Source organism: Ahaetulla prasina, chromosome 6, assembly GCF_028640845.1.
Source record: "Ahaetulla prasina isolate Xishuangbanna chromosome 6, ASM2864084v1, whole genome shotgun sequence".
In the NCBI taxonomy this organism is placed as follows: domain Eukaryota; kingdom Metazoa; phylum Chordata; class Lepidosauria; order Squamata; family Colubridae; genus Ahaetulla; species Ahaetulla prasina.
This window is the reverse complement of record NC_080544.1, coordinates 46,381,748-46,397,646: the sequence shown is the minus strand read 5'-3', so window position 1 is coordinate 46,397,646 and position 15,899 is coordinate 46,381,748. Positions and strand designations below refer to the sequence as shown.

Sequence of the window (15,899 nt, the reverse complement as noted above, 5' to 3'; positions counted from 1 at the left end):
GAATCAAAAAATATTAATCTAGAAACACCTAAAAAACTTTTTACATCTAAAAAATAAATTATTTGCTGACTTTATAGAATGGAATAGAATAGAATTTTTATTGGCCAAGTGTGATTGGAATTTGTCTTGGTGCATATGCTCTCAGTGTACATAAAATGTGAATATTATTTGAATATAAATATTATTTATTTATACTCAAATAAGGTTTATTGGTTTAAAGGTTTATTGAAAAAGTTTATCACCCATCCTTTTTTTAATTAGTGCACTTTGTCTTTATTTGCATTAGGCTTGCCAGGAAGTAAATACTTGGTTCTAATATGATGGATTGTTTTTTTAAATGATTTAAAAACCAACAACAACCAGGGACAATCTGCTCAACAGCAGCAAATATTTCCTTTCCTATCAGCTGCACTTCCCTTCAATGTTAAGTTATTTTAAAGGCAACTGTACAATTTTCACCTGCCCACATACTGTATCTTCTCTAGAAATTCCCTGTCCACTCTCCGCCTACTCTATTGCTGGCCTTTACTGAGCATGATTTAAATGCTATAGTTAGCACTAAATTTTGGGTGGGTGGAAGATATGAGGTGCTGTTTTAAAAACCTTCCTTCCTTTGCCCATGATGAAATATCCAACATCCCAATAATATTTAGTGCAAGGAATCACTTTTTATGAACGATTTCTATAGGGTTTCATACACAAAAAGGGCCATGCAGATAGCGATCTCTGTGTCCTTCCTAACATCAGAAGAATTTTTTTTCTGCAATCGCTAAGTACAAGGAAGGGTCTCTCCCTGAACAGATGCAAATCCAAGCATGCAACTTCAGATCTGGAGGTAGCGAAATGGAGCATACAATTCCCAGCATGCAACGCTTCAAAGGAATGGCGAGACGGAGAGAGTCCGTTCTAGACTACATACCCCACGATGCTTCTCGGCAGCCCGGCTAGTTTTCCTATCACCTTTCTGGCCTAGCGCCCTTATGGGATTTGTAGTCTTGGTGCCTTAACCCCATCTTGTTCGCCCGCGTCTCTGAGCTCGGCGCAGGCGCACGGCTCCTAAGGAGGCCGTTCCTGTAGCTTAGCGATGTCATAAAGTTTCTTTTTTTGAGGAGGGAAGGGGAGGAAAGCCGAAGCACTGTGAGGGAAAAGAGGGCGGAACGGCGCCGAGGACGGAGCGAAGCAGTGGCGGCTCTGCTTGCCCCAGAGGCTTCGCGGGAGCCAGGACCAGCTGGGCCGAAGCGGCTCTTCCCGCCCATTTGCTGCGCCCCGCAGAGGATCGCGCCGCTCCGGTGGAGGCGGAGGGCTTTGCCGGGGGGAGAAACGGGCGAAGGTACGCCTGGGTGGGAGAGCGAAGGAAGCGGGGGAAGACCCGAAGCGGGGCTGGAGAGGGATGCGGAAAGAGCCGATGCGGAGCCTGTTGGCGGGGGAAGGCTACGGAAGGCGCTTTAACTCTCGGGGGGTCCGGAGGCTCCGCCATAGGGGCGAGCTGCTCTTTCTCCCCTCGCCTCCGTGCCATCCTCCTCGCCCCTTTTTTATGAGTTCATTTCCATGGACGCTTTGCCTCATCATGGATGGAGAAAGGTCGGTTTTAGAGAGAAGTTAAGATTGGGGGTGGGGTGGGGACGGGACGGGACCCCTAACATCCTGGATGAAGCCTCCATGTTCAGAGGCAGCATGCTGCTGCTGCTAAACGCCCGGTGCTGAGTAGAAATAGCAGGAGAGGGCTTTGTGGTCTTCATTTTTATTTTATTCTTATTTTTGGGAAGCCTTTGGCTGGCCTCTGAAGGAAAGAAAGTGCTCGGGCTTTTGGAGGTCGTTTTAAGTCCATCGAGCCCCCTTTCTGGTCCTAAAGGTGCTTTTTTTTCCAAGAGGCAACTGGACTTTCTGGTTTTTCTCTGAAGACGTTTCGCTTCTCATTCAAGAAGCTTCTTCAGCTCTGGTGCCTTAAAAATCTGAGAACTGAGAATTTCCACAGACAGCCCCTTTCTTCTGCATCCATTGAGCAAGGGGCTGGACTAGAAGACCTCCAAGGTCCCTTTCAGCTCTATTCTATTCTGAGGAGGAGCAGCAGCTGAGAAGCCGCAAAGCTGGGGAAGCAGGGTGCATTGGGAGTTCAGGTGCAGGGTATGGTGGACCTCATAAGCCCATCTGAGGGGGTTGGGAAAAGGCAAGCTGCTGAGAGGAAGAGGAGATAAACAATGAATGGGGGAAAAATAATGGGTGTGAAGAGTTACCTGTTTAATAAGCACAATTAGGCTTGGCTTGGTTGTGTAGATGCCTGGTTTTTCTCTGGCAGGAACGCCTATATATTAGTATTATTTTTTGACTAGGGCTTTTGGTGGCTTTTTTACCTGGGAGGGAAATGTTGCAGTTGCGTGGTGTAATTAAACTGCTAAGTATTTGAAGATGGTGTAGCTTGCTTAGTGGCCAAAAAGGCTGATTGTGTCTAGGAGTCATTCTTGTTAACTTCAGTGTTTTTTGTTTTTTTTTATGTTTAGTATGACCTGGTAAGGGACTCCGATCTTATCCAGCTTGAATTGTAAGGGTGATTTCAGTTGTGGTTGCATGCTTTTGTTCCTATAAAGGATGGGTGGGGGCATGAATGCTTGCAACTCTTTTAAGTTTTCAGTTGTGCACTTCAACATGTCCTAGCCAACTGAAATCTTAGAACAGCTAATAAAGGACACATTAGATTTGAGTACATTTTTAATGGCTGAAAAAGCCTACTGTTGGTGGATTTTTTGTTACATTAGGCATTTCTTCTGTGTTTGGAATTTTTTATTGACCCAGTTAGTAATGTTGCTATGCCTATTATTGATACTTTGACAGTTATTAAACCTTTTTTTAAAAATTGCAGTGTTTTGGTATAAGTGATTCTGTACGAAATGAGAAATATTTTTTTTTCTGAACAACTGAATTTCAATATTGGTGTATTGTGTGGAGTAATTCCATGTGACATGCAAATATGCACTGCTCAGAGTCCACTTTGGGGAGAGATGGGTAGTTATATGAATTTGATTAACAAATAAATTCACATAAGTTCAAATGGTTGGTTGAAAGAAGATATTTTTTCTACACTTTTAAGAAAAATGTATTGAAAAAATATATTTTATTATTCAAATCATGATTACAAAAATCTTTTTAAAGTTATGGCCATATTTATTTATTAAATTTATTTTCTGTCCATCTCATATTGAAATGGTATTCAACAGATAGCTTTTAAAATCAGTAGCCATTTTTGGGGGGGAAATGGATTCAAGATGTTGAGATAATACTCTGTTTTGAAGCATGTATAATAAAAATAATGTTTTAAAACAGCAATTGTTGACTATAAAATATGATGTGGCTTAGCTTTATGTGTGTTAGTACATTTACTAACATAAAAACTGATTTTTATACATTTTAAAAAGAATTGCTGAATTGAATGCAACTTTTTCTTTACATGGTTTGCTTTTTTTAAAGCAACCATTTCCAAAGATGGTATTTTAACCTTTAGCATTAATTGAGAAGTGTACAATTAAGCCTAGATGTCATTAATTCAGTGACAAGCTAATGACTCTGTCTCTGCTATGAGTAAAATTAAGTTCTATCTGCCTTTCAGGGAAGAAGCTTGACTACTCCCTATAAATGCTTGTGTAAGAAGAGATTATTAGCTTCCCGAATTCTTAATTATTTCCTAAAACTATTATTTCCTGCTATTTTAGCTATTTCTATATTTACAAAATAATTAGGCTAATAATAAACATGTATGTTTTATATAGTATAAAAACAATATGTATACATAAAAAAGTTTCCTAAAAATGCTGTTGCACAATTGTTGAATGATAGTTATTTAGGATAATAAAGTTAGTCCTCGAGTTACAAATGCAATGGAGCCTGCCCGTTCCATTCGTAATCTGAGGATTCGTGGGAGTGAATCTTGTACCTTGAACGGGATCACTCCCTCCTTTCGCCCACGCATTCGCTAATCAAATGTGAGACTCGTTAAGTGCACATGAGGTATTTCAGGGTGGGGAAGGCCATGGAAACAGGCCATCTGCCTAAAACTACCCAAGGCCTCCCTGACCCACTGAAATATCTCATGCTCCCCACAATTGCTTTCCCCATCCACCCAACCTACCATGCTGGATCAATTACTTTGTGAAGATCTAGCAATGAGTCTCCTTTCCAGCCTTTCAGCCGCATGCGCCCCTCCGATGTGCAGGATGAATGTTGCAGAGACTCTGTGGTTGTTCATAAGGGTGAACAACTACCATGGTGCTGCAAGATTCGTAGTTTAAGGAGTTGTTTGTAAACGCTAGGGGGTTCCTATCATGTAACTTCGAACATTCGCTAAGGGAATACTTGTAACTCAGGATACTAGTTATATCTTAACTGCTTTTCAGTTTTCACATTAAATCAAAAAGGAGCTAGAAATATTAATGAACATCTGCATAAATCTAAAAAAATAAAATAAACTGCAATATTGATTACTGTCTCCAGTGAAAATGGGATAGTTGTGTGCTAAACTGATGCTATTATGTACACACACACACACTCATTGACACATACACATGGGAGAGGGAGATTATTTTAAAGAACTGCATTGATAATTAAAAATTAAGGCAACTTGATTTTTGAAATTTGAATCACAGTGTACTGTAATTTTTGCCAATTTCTTTAAAATAAGAAAGGAAATTAATGAAGTATCTTTAAAAATAGATACATTTTCTTAACGAAAATACAATGACAGTGGTGTGTAAGTCTCCAAGTTTACAGAGCACAATATAAGAAAAACATGATTTTTTCATGTAAAGAATAGACATTTATATTTGGATGTCTAATATCTTATACAGCTTTGGGAAATAGCCAAGGCCTATAGCATATCTGGTTAATATATGAGTTTAAAATTTTATGAATTTAAGTGAAGTTATGTGAGAATTTATGGAATATATATATATTTTATTTATTCTGCTTTGTTTGCTTATATGTTTTTAATTTTCTGTTATGTCTTATTGGTGGCTTATTTGTTGAAAACTTTATAAACTGAAAATCTTTGCTGAATGGAAAAATAATATAAATTACTTTATGGGAGGTTAGAAGCAGTCAATATTGACAATGGACTAGGAGAACAGAACACTTTTCCTAGTAAGATTATGTGATTCAAAATTGTTAATACAATTTGGAGTTTTTAACAGAAAAAATTCTTGGCATAATGTCCAGAGAATTTTTTTTTTGCTTGTCCTAATATTAAAACATAACATCTTTAAATTTTGGATAACTTCTTAAATGAAGCAGACTAATTGAAGAAAGAATCAGGCTACTATTAAAACAGTACTATTAAAACCTTCAATATGCTGATCACCAGATGTGATTGAATTTTGGCAATTGTCGTAACACATCTGGAAGGGACTATCTGGAAAGCACCACATTAGAGTGAGCATATTTATAAAGAAATTTGATTAAGTTTGAAGGGTAGATAGAAATGAAAAAATGCTAAAGGCTTCCATAAAGCACATGAAACATTAAGTGCCACTATCATTTTCCTTGATCCTAAAAAAATGAAAACTACTTATATGACACCTTCTAATGCTACTGGTGTGCTAAGGTCTGCCTAGCAATAATTAAACGTGGATATAAATCTAAAACGTTGATTCTGCTCATATTTCAGTGATATCATAATATTGGCAATTGCTTAGAAATTTACCCTATGTCCAAATGCACAGTACCTTTTTTTAGGGAAAGTGATGGGAGAATAATGTATGAGAAATATCAGGTCTGCAGGCTAAAACCCCAGAAGCTGAACAAAGACTTGAAGAATATTTACATTAGCATTCTACTGTTTTTTTATATTCTCAGAAGTCTAGATCAGTGGCTGGGTTGTCCAAATTATACATAAATCTGTACAGTAATACAGAAAGTCCTCGACTTACCACCACAATTGAGCCCACAATTTATGTTTTTTAAGTGAGACGTTTGTTAAGTGAGTTTTGCCCCTTTTTATGACTGACAGTTGTTAAGCGAATCATTGCAGCTGAAAAGTTGTTAAGTGAATCTATCTTCCCCGTTGATTTTACCTGTCAAAAGGTTGCAAAAGGTGATCACATGATTTGGGGATACAGTAACAGTCATAAGTATGAACCAGTTGCCAAGCATCTGAATTTTGATCACATGATCATAGGGATGCTACAAAGGTTGTAAGTTTGAAAAATGGTAATAGGACTTTTTTTTCAGTGCCGTTGTAACTTTGAACGGTCACTAAAGGAACTGTTGTAGGTCGAGGACTACCTGTATCTCGTAATACACATACACACACTCACCACTTTTACTTTGCAGAAACCTTTCCCCACAACATATTCACATACATAACTATTCCTTGTTCTATTCCAACATGTACCCTGTAATATTTCTTTCATGTAGAATGTGACTTTGTACATTGTGAAGAGACTGTGTGCAATCCAGAGGAGTGAAAGGCAACCCAGTCCAGATATTATCTGTTCAAGAACGAAGGTGAAGACAGCCTCTCCCTGATAGTTTACAGAGTATATTGTAGATACAGTGAGTAGAGTCTGCTTTCTGGCAAGGTTTTGTCAGTAGGTGTGAAACAATAAAAAAAAGCTTCAAAGCTTCCCTCAAGCTGGGAAGAATCACCAAGTGTCTTCTTGATTTTTGGCCTGATATAGCTACTTCCTTTCAGTGTTAAAAAATACTGAATAAACTTCCGGAAAAACTTCACATATAAAAAACACAAACATTAAATGTGTCCAAATAATCTTGTAGTAGGTATTGAAGTGCAAGCAAAAAACAGTCTATCTATGATTATACATAGGAAAAAATATTGGTAGGATGTCAGATACCAGTCAAAATAAAAATTTGTATTTTTTTCTGAACACAAAGTATTAACATAACACTAAAAAAAATGTAGATCATATGAATTGTCTAAACAAACATCCATTTGTTAAAATACGGATTCCTCTGTTAAAGTAGTGAATTTTTTCAGATAATAGAACAGTCATTTGAAATGGACACTTATCATTAGAATCGTCATTAAAAAGGCACAACAAAGAATGTTTTTCCTGCGTTCTATGTCCTGTCCTATCTTGTCCTTTCCTGTCCTATCCTATCCTTAGCCCTAACTCTAACATTACTTCTATTTCTATTCTCAGTTTGACTAATATACAGAGCACTGTTGATATGTTGAATCCTTTGCTATTATATTTGAGCTATTAGAATTTCAGTAAATTGCCAAGCAGCAGATATCAGATAGCAACAAATATCTTGATATCAGAGATGCAGATTTAGTTTCTTTTTTAAACAGAGACCTGACTAGCCTTTTAGAAATATGTGTTTCTTGATAATTTTGTTAATAGATCAATACATAACCCAAGTGAAAACATTTTTTTTATAATTAAAGGATTTACAGTTCATTGGCTGGAGTTGTTTTTATTATTGTTAAAAAACAATAACGCCAGTTTGGGTGTATTGGTGTATAGCTGTGATGGCAAACCTATGGCATGTGTGCCAGAGGTGGCACACAGTGCCCTCTCTGATAGCAAACGAGCCATTGCCCCAGTTCAGTTCCACTGTGCATGTGCGTGTGCCTCCCGCCAGCCAGCTGCTCTTCGGGTCTCTGCTGCGCATGTGCGGGGGGCATGCAAACATGTGCAGGGGACCGGGTGCATGCGCCGGGGCCATGAATGCATTGCATTTTGAGGGTTTGGGAGCTTTGGGCACTTGGTCCGGAAAAGGTTAGCCATCACTGGTGTATAGGTTAAGGCATCAGGCTAGAAACAGGAGACCCATGAGTTCTAGTCCAGCCTTAGGCACAATGCTGGCTGGATGATCTTGGGCTAGTCATTTTCTCTCAACCCAAGGAAGGACGCAATGGCAGAACACTTCCCAAAAACCTGCTGGAATAGCCCAGGCAGTTGCCAGGAGTCAAAAACTGATTTGTAGGCTTGCACACAAATATGCAGAAATAAATGAAGTCAGCTATCTGGACTCCTCTTCATAGATTTGTTTCATTCTTTCACGTTAATTCAGATTAAAATTCTTTTTTTCCCCCGAGAAAAGAATGGTTGTTTTCAGCAGGTGAAGGAGCTCTGGAATCCATCTACACAAAAATGTGACATAGTTTGCAAAGGAAGAGTATCAAAAAAAACAATAGAATCTAATGATTGAAAATATGTCTGTGCTTGTTTTATCTCAGAAAATCTGGAGTATGTGAAATATTTGTCAGCTCTTACGTTTTGTGAATACTGTTCCTTTTAATGTCAATTTGGTCTTAAATATATAGTTTCTGTCTACAACTCCAAGGCATAGTGGTAAAATGTTGTAACTTGTTTCACCGTAGAATTTCTAGCACAATATAGATATAGTTCTCCAGCCAACTATAGCAGGAAATAATAGTCTTCTAGTATCTTAATCATTTCAAAAATACTTTAGCTTATAGATCTTGATCTATATACCCTAGATGTCTAATTCTACTGACAGACAATAAAAAGATGACACATGTCTCATTTTGAACAAGTGATAAAGCTAGCTTTTCAACAGTTATTTCTCAGTAAATATTTTGAATTGTATTCAGTATGAGTATATTGAGTAAAATATCCAAAGATTATATCTCTAAACCAAAATAGATTTTTAGTTATTAAAGTCTACTATTCAACTCAGTTTTTAATTCAATAAAATATCACAAATGCATTTTTTTCCATTATAGCTTTGGTCACCACACTTTGGTCTGGTGGTCAAAGTACCAGAATAGAAAGCAGAAGACCATGAGTTCAGGTCTCGCCTTAGCCATGAAAACCAGCTGGGTGACTTTGGACCAGTCTTTCAGGCCAAGTCACCTCACAGGGTTATTGTTGTGGGGAAAATAGAAAGAGGAATGTATGTTGATTTTGTTTACTGCCGTGAGTTATTTGTAAAAATAATAAAAGCAAGGTACAAATAAAATGCATTGTAAAATATGTAACCATAAATATACAGTACTGCTCTCACTTGCAATATAAATAAAAACAAGTTTCATAAAATTTTATAATAAAATGGCATAAAAGAAATAGTATCGTAATATTGTTAAAATTATTTTTGGAAAATCTGCATTACAGTTGGCAAACCCTTCAAGCTTCCTGAAATCCTTAAAATAAATAATAAACTTTAACATTTTCTAATTTCTATTGTATTTCTTTCTTGAGTTTTAGACTACTAACTAAGCCTGTTCTCTCTCTCTCTCCCTCCTCATTTTTATTTATTTTTTACTTAGTTTATTTATTACAGACTTATCTTTTCCTGACAAGAATCTCCTGTCAGGTTCTTTTGCAACATTTAAACATTACAATTTACAAATAAAACAATAAGAAAAATGCTAGACTAATAGAATTGGCATTTAAAATCAATGGTGTTGGTGGAATGGATAAAAACTAATCTTCAATAATTATCCAACAACCTTCTTTCACTTCCTCTCTTTGCACATGTGGGCCAACTATACTTAAGGAATGTTATGTACACTGCCTTAGGTTATACAAAATAAAAGTAGGATATAAATTAATAATATTTTATATGTAGGAAACAACAGTTGAGAAATCCACTTCTCGAAAGGGCTTCTGTTTCAGATGGGACATAGGGTTTCTCTTGCATGCTCAAAGCATGTAGAATGGCAAGAATGAAAGTTGCCATTCTGCAGTTACATCCTCTGTAATTAATTTAATACTTTTAAATACTCTTAAAACCAAACACAAAAAACCCAATTATATGAATATTGAAGCTTTTGCAAATTCACAGTTGAAGAGGTCATCTCTGGGCTGGGCTTGAATTGTCCCAGGACAATTGTCTTGATTTCAGTGTCAATGCTGTTGCTGTTAATTCAAAGCTGTCTCAGGATTTTATGACTACTGGCACATTGGGACTGTCCAGAAAATTGCAGACATAACGAATATTGCAATGATCACACTTTAGGCTCTTGCTAGCATGCCTATCCAGCTGTAGCAGGGAAAGTAAGTGATAAAATTTCGGAGGGCCTTTTAATTGAGAGAGTGATCTCCACTGCTTTGAAAAAGGGAAGTTTTGAACAACTGTCAGTTGTAAATATCCCTTTGCTGGACAAAGTCCTGGAGAAGGTAAATGTCACTTAGTATGAGCATTGTTGTTAGTTGCGAAGTTGTGTCCAATCCATCACGACCCCATGGACAATGTTCCTCCAGGACTTCTGGAGTCTACCATCTTCTGGAGTCCATTTAAGCTCACGCCTACTGCTTCAGTGATTTCATCCAGTATTAGGCTCTTCTCTAGTGAGTCCTTCTCATTAAGTGGCCAAAGTATTTCAGTTACATTTTCAGGATATAAAGAGCAGTCAGGGTTGATCTCCTTTAGGACTGACCGGTTTGATAGCCTTGCAGTCCAAGGGACTCGCAAGAGTCTTCTCTAGCACCATAATTCAAAGGCTTCAATTCTTTGGCACTCAGCCTCTCATATGGTCTATCTTTCACAGTCATACATTACAACTGGGAAAACCATAGCCTTGACTATACACACTTTTGTTAGCAGGGTGATGTCTCTGCTTTTTAGTATGCTGTCTAGATTTGCCATAGCTTTCTCCATCAGCTTTTCCCCCTTCATGGATTACTGCCTTGTCGTGGTGAAGGGGCTTGTGTAGCTCAATGAAGCTATGAACTATACCATGCAGGGCCATGAAGACGGACAGGTTGTAGCAGAGAGTTCTGACAAAACGTGATCCAAGTATGAGAAAACTTGAATAAAATACAGTAATTTTAGACTAGACCTAGCTCTGAATAGAACTAGGAAACTATTCTTGATTGTCCTGCTTAGTGGCCTCTATTGGGAGAGAGACATGAGAGTTTTACATTGTATTATAAGCAATGAATGACAGAATGATTCTTTCAGATCTCTCGGCAGCATTTGATAATGCTGATCATGGGATATTGGAATAAGTCAGTGTATTGGTCATTGAAGGAACAGTTGTACGATGCATCCATTTCTACCTGCAGGTAGGTTTTATCAGAAAGGAGATTTGAGACCAGTATTTTTGACACCACGCCATTTGAATGAGGGAATTATGCAAAGTTTCATTCTTTGTTTCCTACTATTTGTTATCTCCATGAAGTATCTTGTTCATGATCAAAGAATTTGTAGGCTGCCTTTGCATTTTAAGTTCATAGTCCCTTGAATTCATGCCATTGGACATTTAAGTTTATATTCAAATTTGGGATTTTGCTTCTTATTTGTTGATCATGGTATGTTGTGATGACTAAATTTATTGAATGGATGTAAGTTATTTTATAATTTAACAAAGATAAAAATGGATTTTTATGGGCTAAAACAGGGGTTCCCAATCACTGGACTATGGACCGGCCTATTGGGAACCAAACTGTGCAAGACGCGGGTGAGTGCATGAAGCTTTATTTGCACATAATTAGGTTGTGTGCGCGCAACCATCCCCTCCCTCCTCCCCTGCAGCCACCACTGCCGCCAATCAGTGGATCCAAAAAGGTTGGGAACTGCTAGGCTAAAATTCATTTTGCAATTCAAGTTATTCTTTTTTGCTTCTCTACCTGCTTGTGGATAGTAACATGTTATAATCTGAGTAAAATTGTTATTCTTTGCAAACAGTGCTAGATTGTTTCCTTAGAAATATAGGACTTGGTCTGATACAAGCTATTAGGATATCTCCATTATGTATTATAAACAATGAATGATAGGAGATCTTATAAAATTGACCAATATTGCACTCTTGAGATATCTGGAAAAATAATCTGACAACTAAGAATATAATGTCATTTAAATTCAAAAGCATAAGACCTTTTCCATTCTATCTGGAATTCATGAAATCTTTTTTTCCCACCAGCAATATTTACTTTTCTGTCAAAATCCATAGCCTGCAAGAAATGTTTTATCTTTTGACTCAGAATTAACAACCAAACAGTTTTGTATATTCTCTGCTTTTAGCAATGGTTAAGACATTTTCAGAAATTTTTGGTATTTTTTTTAATACTCTCAGCTTGAGTAATAATTCTGCCAGCATAGAAAATTTATCCTTGTGAATGAGTTGAACATGGTGGGTGTAGATATACATGTGATAGTAAACTATTTTTCTATAAATTTAAATGTTGATAGTGCTATGTCAGAAGCAAAATTCTGATGTGAGAACTATATCAGTATTTAGATACAGATCTCTCTGTGTCCATCCATCCTCTCTCATACAGACACACACAAACACAGACAAATGTAAAGAATGTTCTAAAAGTCTACTAAAATTAGTACTGGGTATCTTGACAAACTATTTGCTACTGCATGTATTTTGCCTCAGTGATATTCAGTATGACTATTATATATAAATATCTGGAGAAAAAGTTTCTGGCATCTCATTAGCATTTTACCCAATTTATCAGTGAAGCCAATGGCTTAAGTTTTATATATAGTTAAGAGGGTTTCAATTCATATAAGTACCGTGTAAATTGTTTATATATCAACCCTGCAGTAAATTTTCTATTTGGGTAGATCTATAGATTTTTGGATCTATGAATATTCTGGAACAGTAAGCTATTGTTTTCAGTTCTTGTTGATTTTGAGGGAATATTGTGTTTATTTCATAGCTACTAGTGTTGCATTCAAGCAGAACAACATAGAATGCAAGCATTGGGGTTTTATAAATTGGTGGTATCTCCTTTCCCCAACCTGTATTCTATTTCATTTTTGCTCCAAGTTTTAAAAGTCTAGATATTTTTAATTAACCAGATAGGGAAACAATAATTATCTAATTGCTACATGACTTTGTTGATAGAATTAAGCAAGTTTAATTATTTGAGAATAGTTTTAATATTTGAGTCAACTTAATATAATCCTATAATTTTAATGGCTACTAGAAAACTAACATTTTGACGTACAACATTGGGTATATTGTTAGATTTTTTTTTTACAGGTCAATGACATACATCTAAAAACCTGCTAAATGCAGTTGTTTGTTAAATCCTATTTTATGCACATAAAATGTTTGTTGGTTTATGCAAGTAATACATTTCCTGCAATTAAACTGAAAAGCTGAGTTTTTTAAACGAAACTAAAAATATAGCATTTTCAATTTACATACTTACAATAAAGCAATCTTTCTGTTTTGCAGTGTAATGTTCAGGTTCAGAAATGCCTTATGTGGATCGTCAAAATCGTATTTGTGGTTTTTTAGATATTGAAGAAAATGAAAATAGTGGTAAATTTCTGCGGAGATATTTCATATTGGATACAAAAGAAGATAATTTGGTATGGTATATGGATAATCCGCAGGTAAACTTCAACTTTTTTATTTTGTTTATACAAATTAGATAAATATTATTATATTTATTAATGTAAAATTTGTAAGTTTCTGAAAGATTCTGCAGCTTCTGAAAATACTAATTGCTAATCATTTCATATTTTTATTGTGCTAAATATTAGTTTAGAACTGTGCAGCATAGTGAAAACATTTATTTTTATAATTAAGCTGATAATCATTTAAAACTTTATATCTTTATACTGTAGATAGGCAGTTTAAATTCCCATCAACCTAGACAGCAAGGAATAATAAAAGCTGCAACCTGAAACATCACTCATTGCTGATTCTACTTTTATGTTATGGAAACAAATGAATAACTTAGCAAGTGTATAAATGGGATATGGTGCTTATTATTTGATTATGGGCTAAAATTGACAGTGGAGTGTGATTTAGAGAAATTTAACATTAAGAGTATATTTCAGTTTTAGTTGCTATTTCAGAAAATAAATAATTGCAGAATTTTGCAACTTAGGATAATATATAGCAGTGCAGTTGCCCTGAAGTAATGAAACAAAGCTTGTTAGAACCTTACAGGTAGTCCTTGATTTATGACTGGTCACTTAATGATAGTTCAAAATTACCAGGGACCCAGAAAGCACTTTTGACCATTGTAAAATGTATTGCCACAACCCTCCCCCTCCCAAAGTCACATGACCACATTTTGGCACTTGGCAATAAGTTCATCTTTATGATGGGTTGATTTTCAATTCTTTTTACCATAGGATAAACCTGGAAAAAGGAGTTTGCATGTACAACTTTGTCATTCACTTAATGAATGTGGATTTGCTTAATGACACTTCAAAAAATATGAAATTGGGTCTGGTTACTTGTGTGCCTCTATGATATTAATGATTTTCACCAGTAACCCAGTCCCAGTTCTGGCTTTAAGTCAAGAATGACCTGTACAGTTGGATAAATTTTGAAATATCTGGGTTGAAATGATAAGGGGTATGTGTGCGCACGCACGCATTTCTTTTATACTACTATGCTGTATTCTTAACTGCAGAACCTCCCCTCTGGATCTCCACCAGTTGGATCCATTAAACTTACCTACATTTCAAAGGTATGTGTATGCTTCTCAGATTATTGCATTTCTAAATTCATAATGCATAAAAAAACCCTTCACTTCTATATTTCTCCTACTCAAGCAAGGTGTTGGATGGTCCTTTCCAACTCTATTATTCTATGTTCAAAATAGAAGTTGGAATTATATTTAACTGAGTATGTAATCTGAAAGAGTATGTAGTTTGAAAGAGTTGAAAGTCATTTCAGTTTTTTAAAATTCATTTTGAGTGAAATGATTCAGTGGAAATTCAGAATTGTAAGAGACAATAAGGGCTTCTAATACAACAATACACATATAATATTATGTTTGAACGGACATTTTTCTAACATGAATAAGATATTAAAAATAAACATATGGCTGATTTTATCGGCCACTCATCGTATTTATTGTGTAAGGTAAGATGTGCTCTGGATTAATTGACTATATCATTTTTCTGGTATTATGTAGTAATTCATATTTCAAGCTTTTTTTATTTGTCCATGATAAATAAAGCTTATATAGTAACATCAGATAATAAAATATCCTTTTGCTTATTGTAATGTCAATAGTTTCTGTTTAGCTCCAGTTTTATCAAGAAGTTAAATTCAGGTATTCGCTCCTCTATGTCACTGAACAATTTTTTAATAAAATGTGTCCATTACTAGAATGTGTATTTCCAGAAAACTAGATTTTTAATTAAATGGATATGATAAATAGCAATGAATGGCTAAGTATGAAATATGTAAAATAAGGTAGGGGAGAAATTGGTACAACTGTGCATCACACTTTTACTTCAGAAGAAAAAAAGGAATACGTTGCAAAAAAAATTCAGAAGATAAAGCAGTTATGGTTTGAGATGAGTGGCCGTGCAAATCTTTTAAACAAACAAGAGTACCATGTTATTTATTCTCTTTCCATCTCAAAGAAGAGGTGTGGGAACCCATGATGAAAGTGATCGGTAAATATAAGATCACAAATGCATGTTACAGTTGGAAAAATGAGATGACATGAGAGGGCAATAATTAATGAATGAGCTCCTGGAAAGTTCAAAAACAAGGTATTGGTCTGTGCACGTTTAGAGAAAGAGTGAGACATGCTTTTATTATAGAGTACTTTATTCACAATCAATTTTTTCTCAGGGCTCTGAATAGCTAATAGGGATGCAGAATCCTGGACATAGCTAAACGATAACGCTCAATAGTCCCAGGTAGTATGACCAAGTCCAAGGAATGCTGTGAATTACAGTTCAACAACATCCAGGAACTCAGAGATTACATTAGGTACATAGAAGGAAGTTGAACATGATGTATTTTCAATAGGAAATTTATGTACATACAGGATAGCTTGTGCCTGTAAACTTAACACTTTATAGAGGTTTATTCAACAAATTTATATGGCTACCCAACTCACACACATGGTTAACTTTTCAGAAAGTATGTATTAGTGGTAGAATGTGACGGAACATATGAAACAAAGATTAAAAAATGCTGTTCTTGCATCAGTTCACTGCTTCATTTCATAGACCCACGTGAACAGCAGTGTGCTTGATTTATC

General features: G+C 35.9%; 1 protein-coding gene across 4 annotated transcripts in view; it reads left to right on the top strand.

Moving 5' to 3' along the window:
• Positions 1–1,028: 1,028 nt before the first annotated feature.
• Positions 1,029–15,899, top strand: part of PLEKHA1 (pleckstrin homology domain containing A1) — a 40,922-nt gene continuing 26,051 nt past the window's right edge. Inside the window, exons 1-3 of one of the 4 annotated variants that reach the window (XM_058187768.1) lie at positions 1,029–1,330; positions 13,112–13,272; positions 14,307–14,363. In XM_058187768.1, the coding sequence (XP_058043751.1) occupies positions 13,132–13,272; positions 14,307–14,363 (198 nt within the window). In that variant the 5' untranslated portion in view covers positions 1,029–1,330; positions 13,112–13,131. Of the gene's footprint in view, positions 1,331–1,369; positions 1,582–13,111; positions 13,273–14,306; positions 14,364–15,899 lie in introns of those variants that run through there. The other 3 variants (XM_058187766.1, XM_058187767.1, XM_058187769.1) reach the window with 3 other exon arrangements.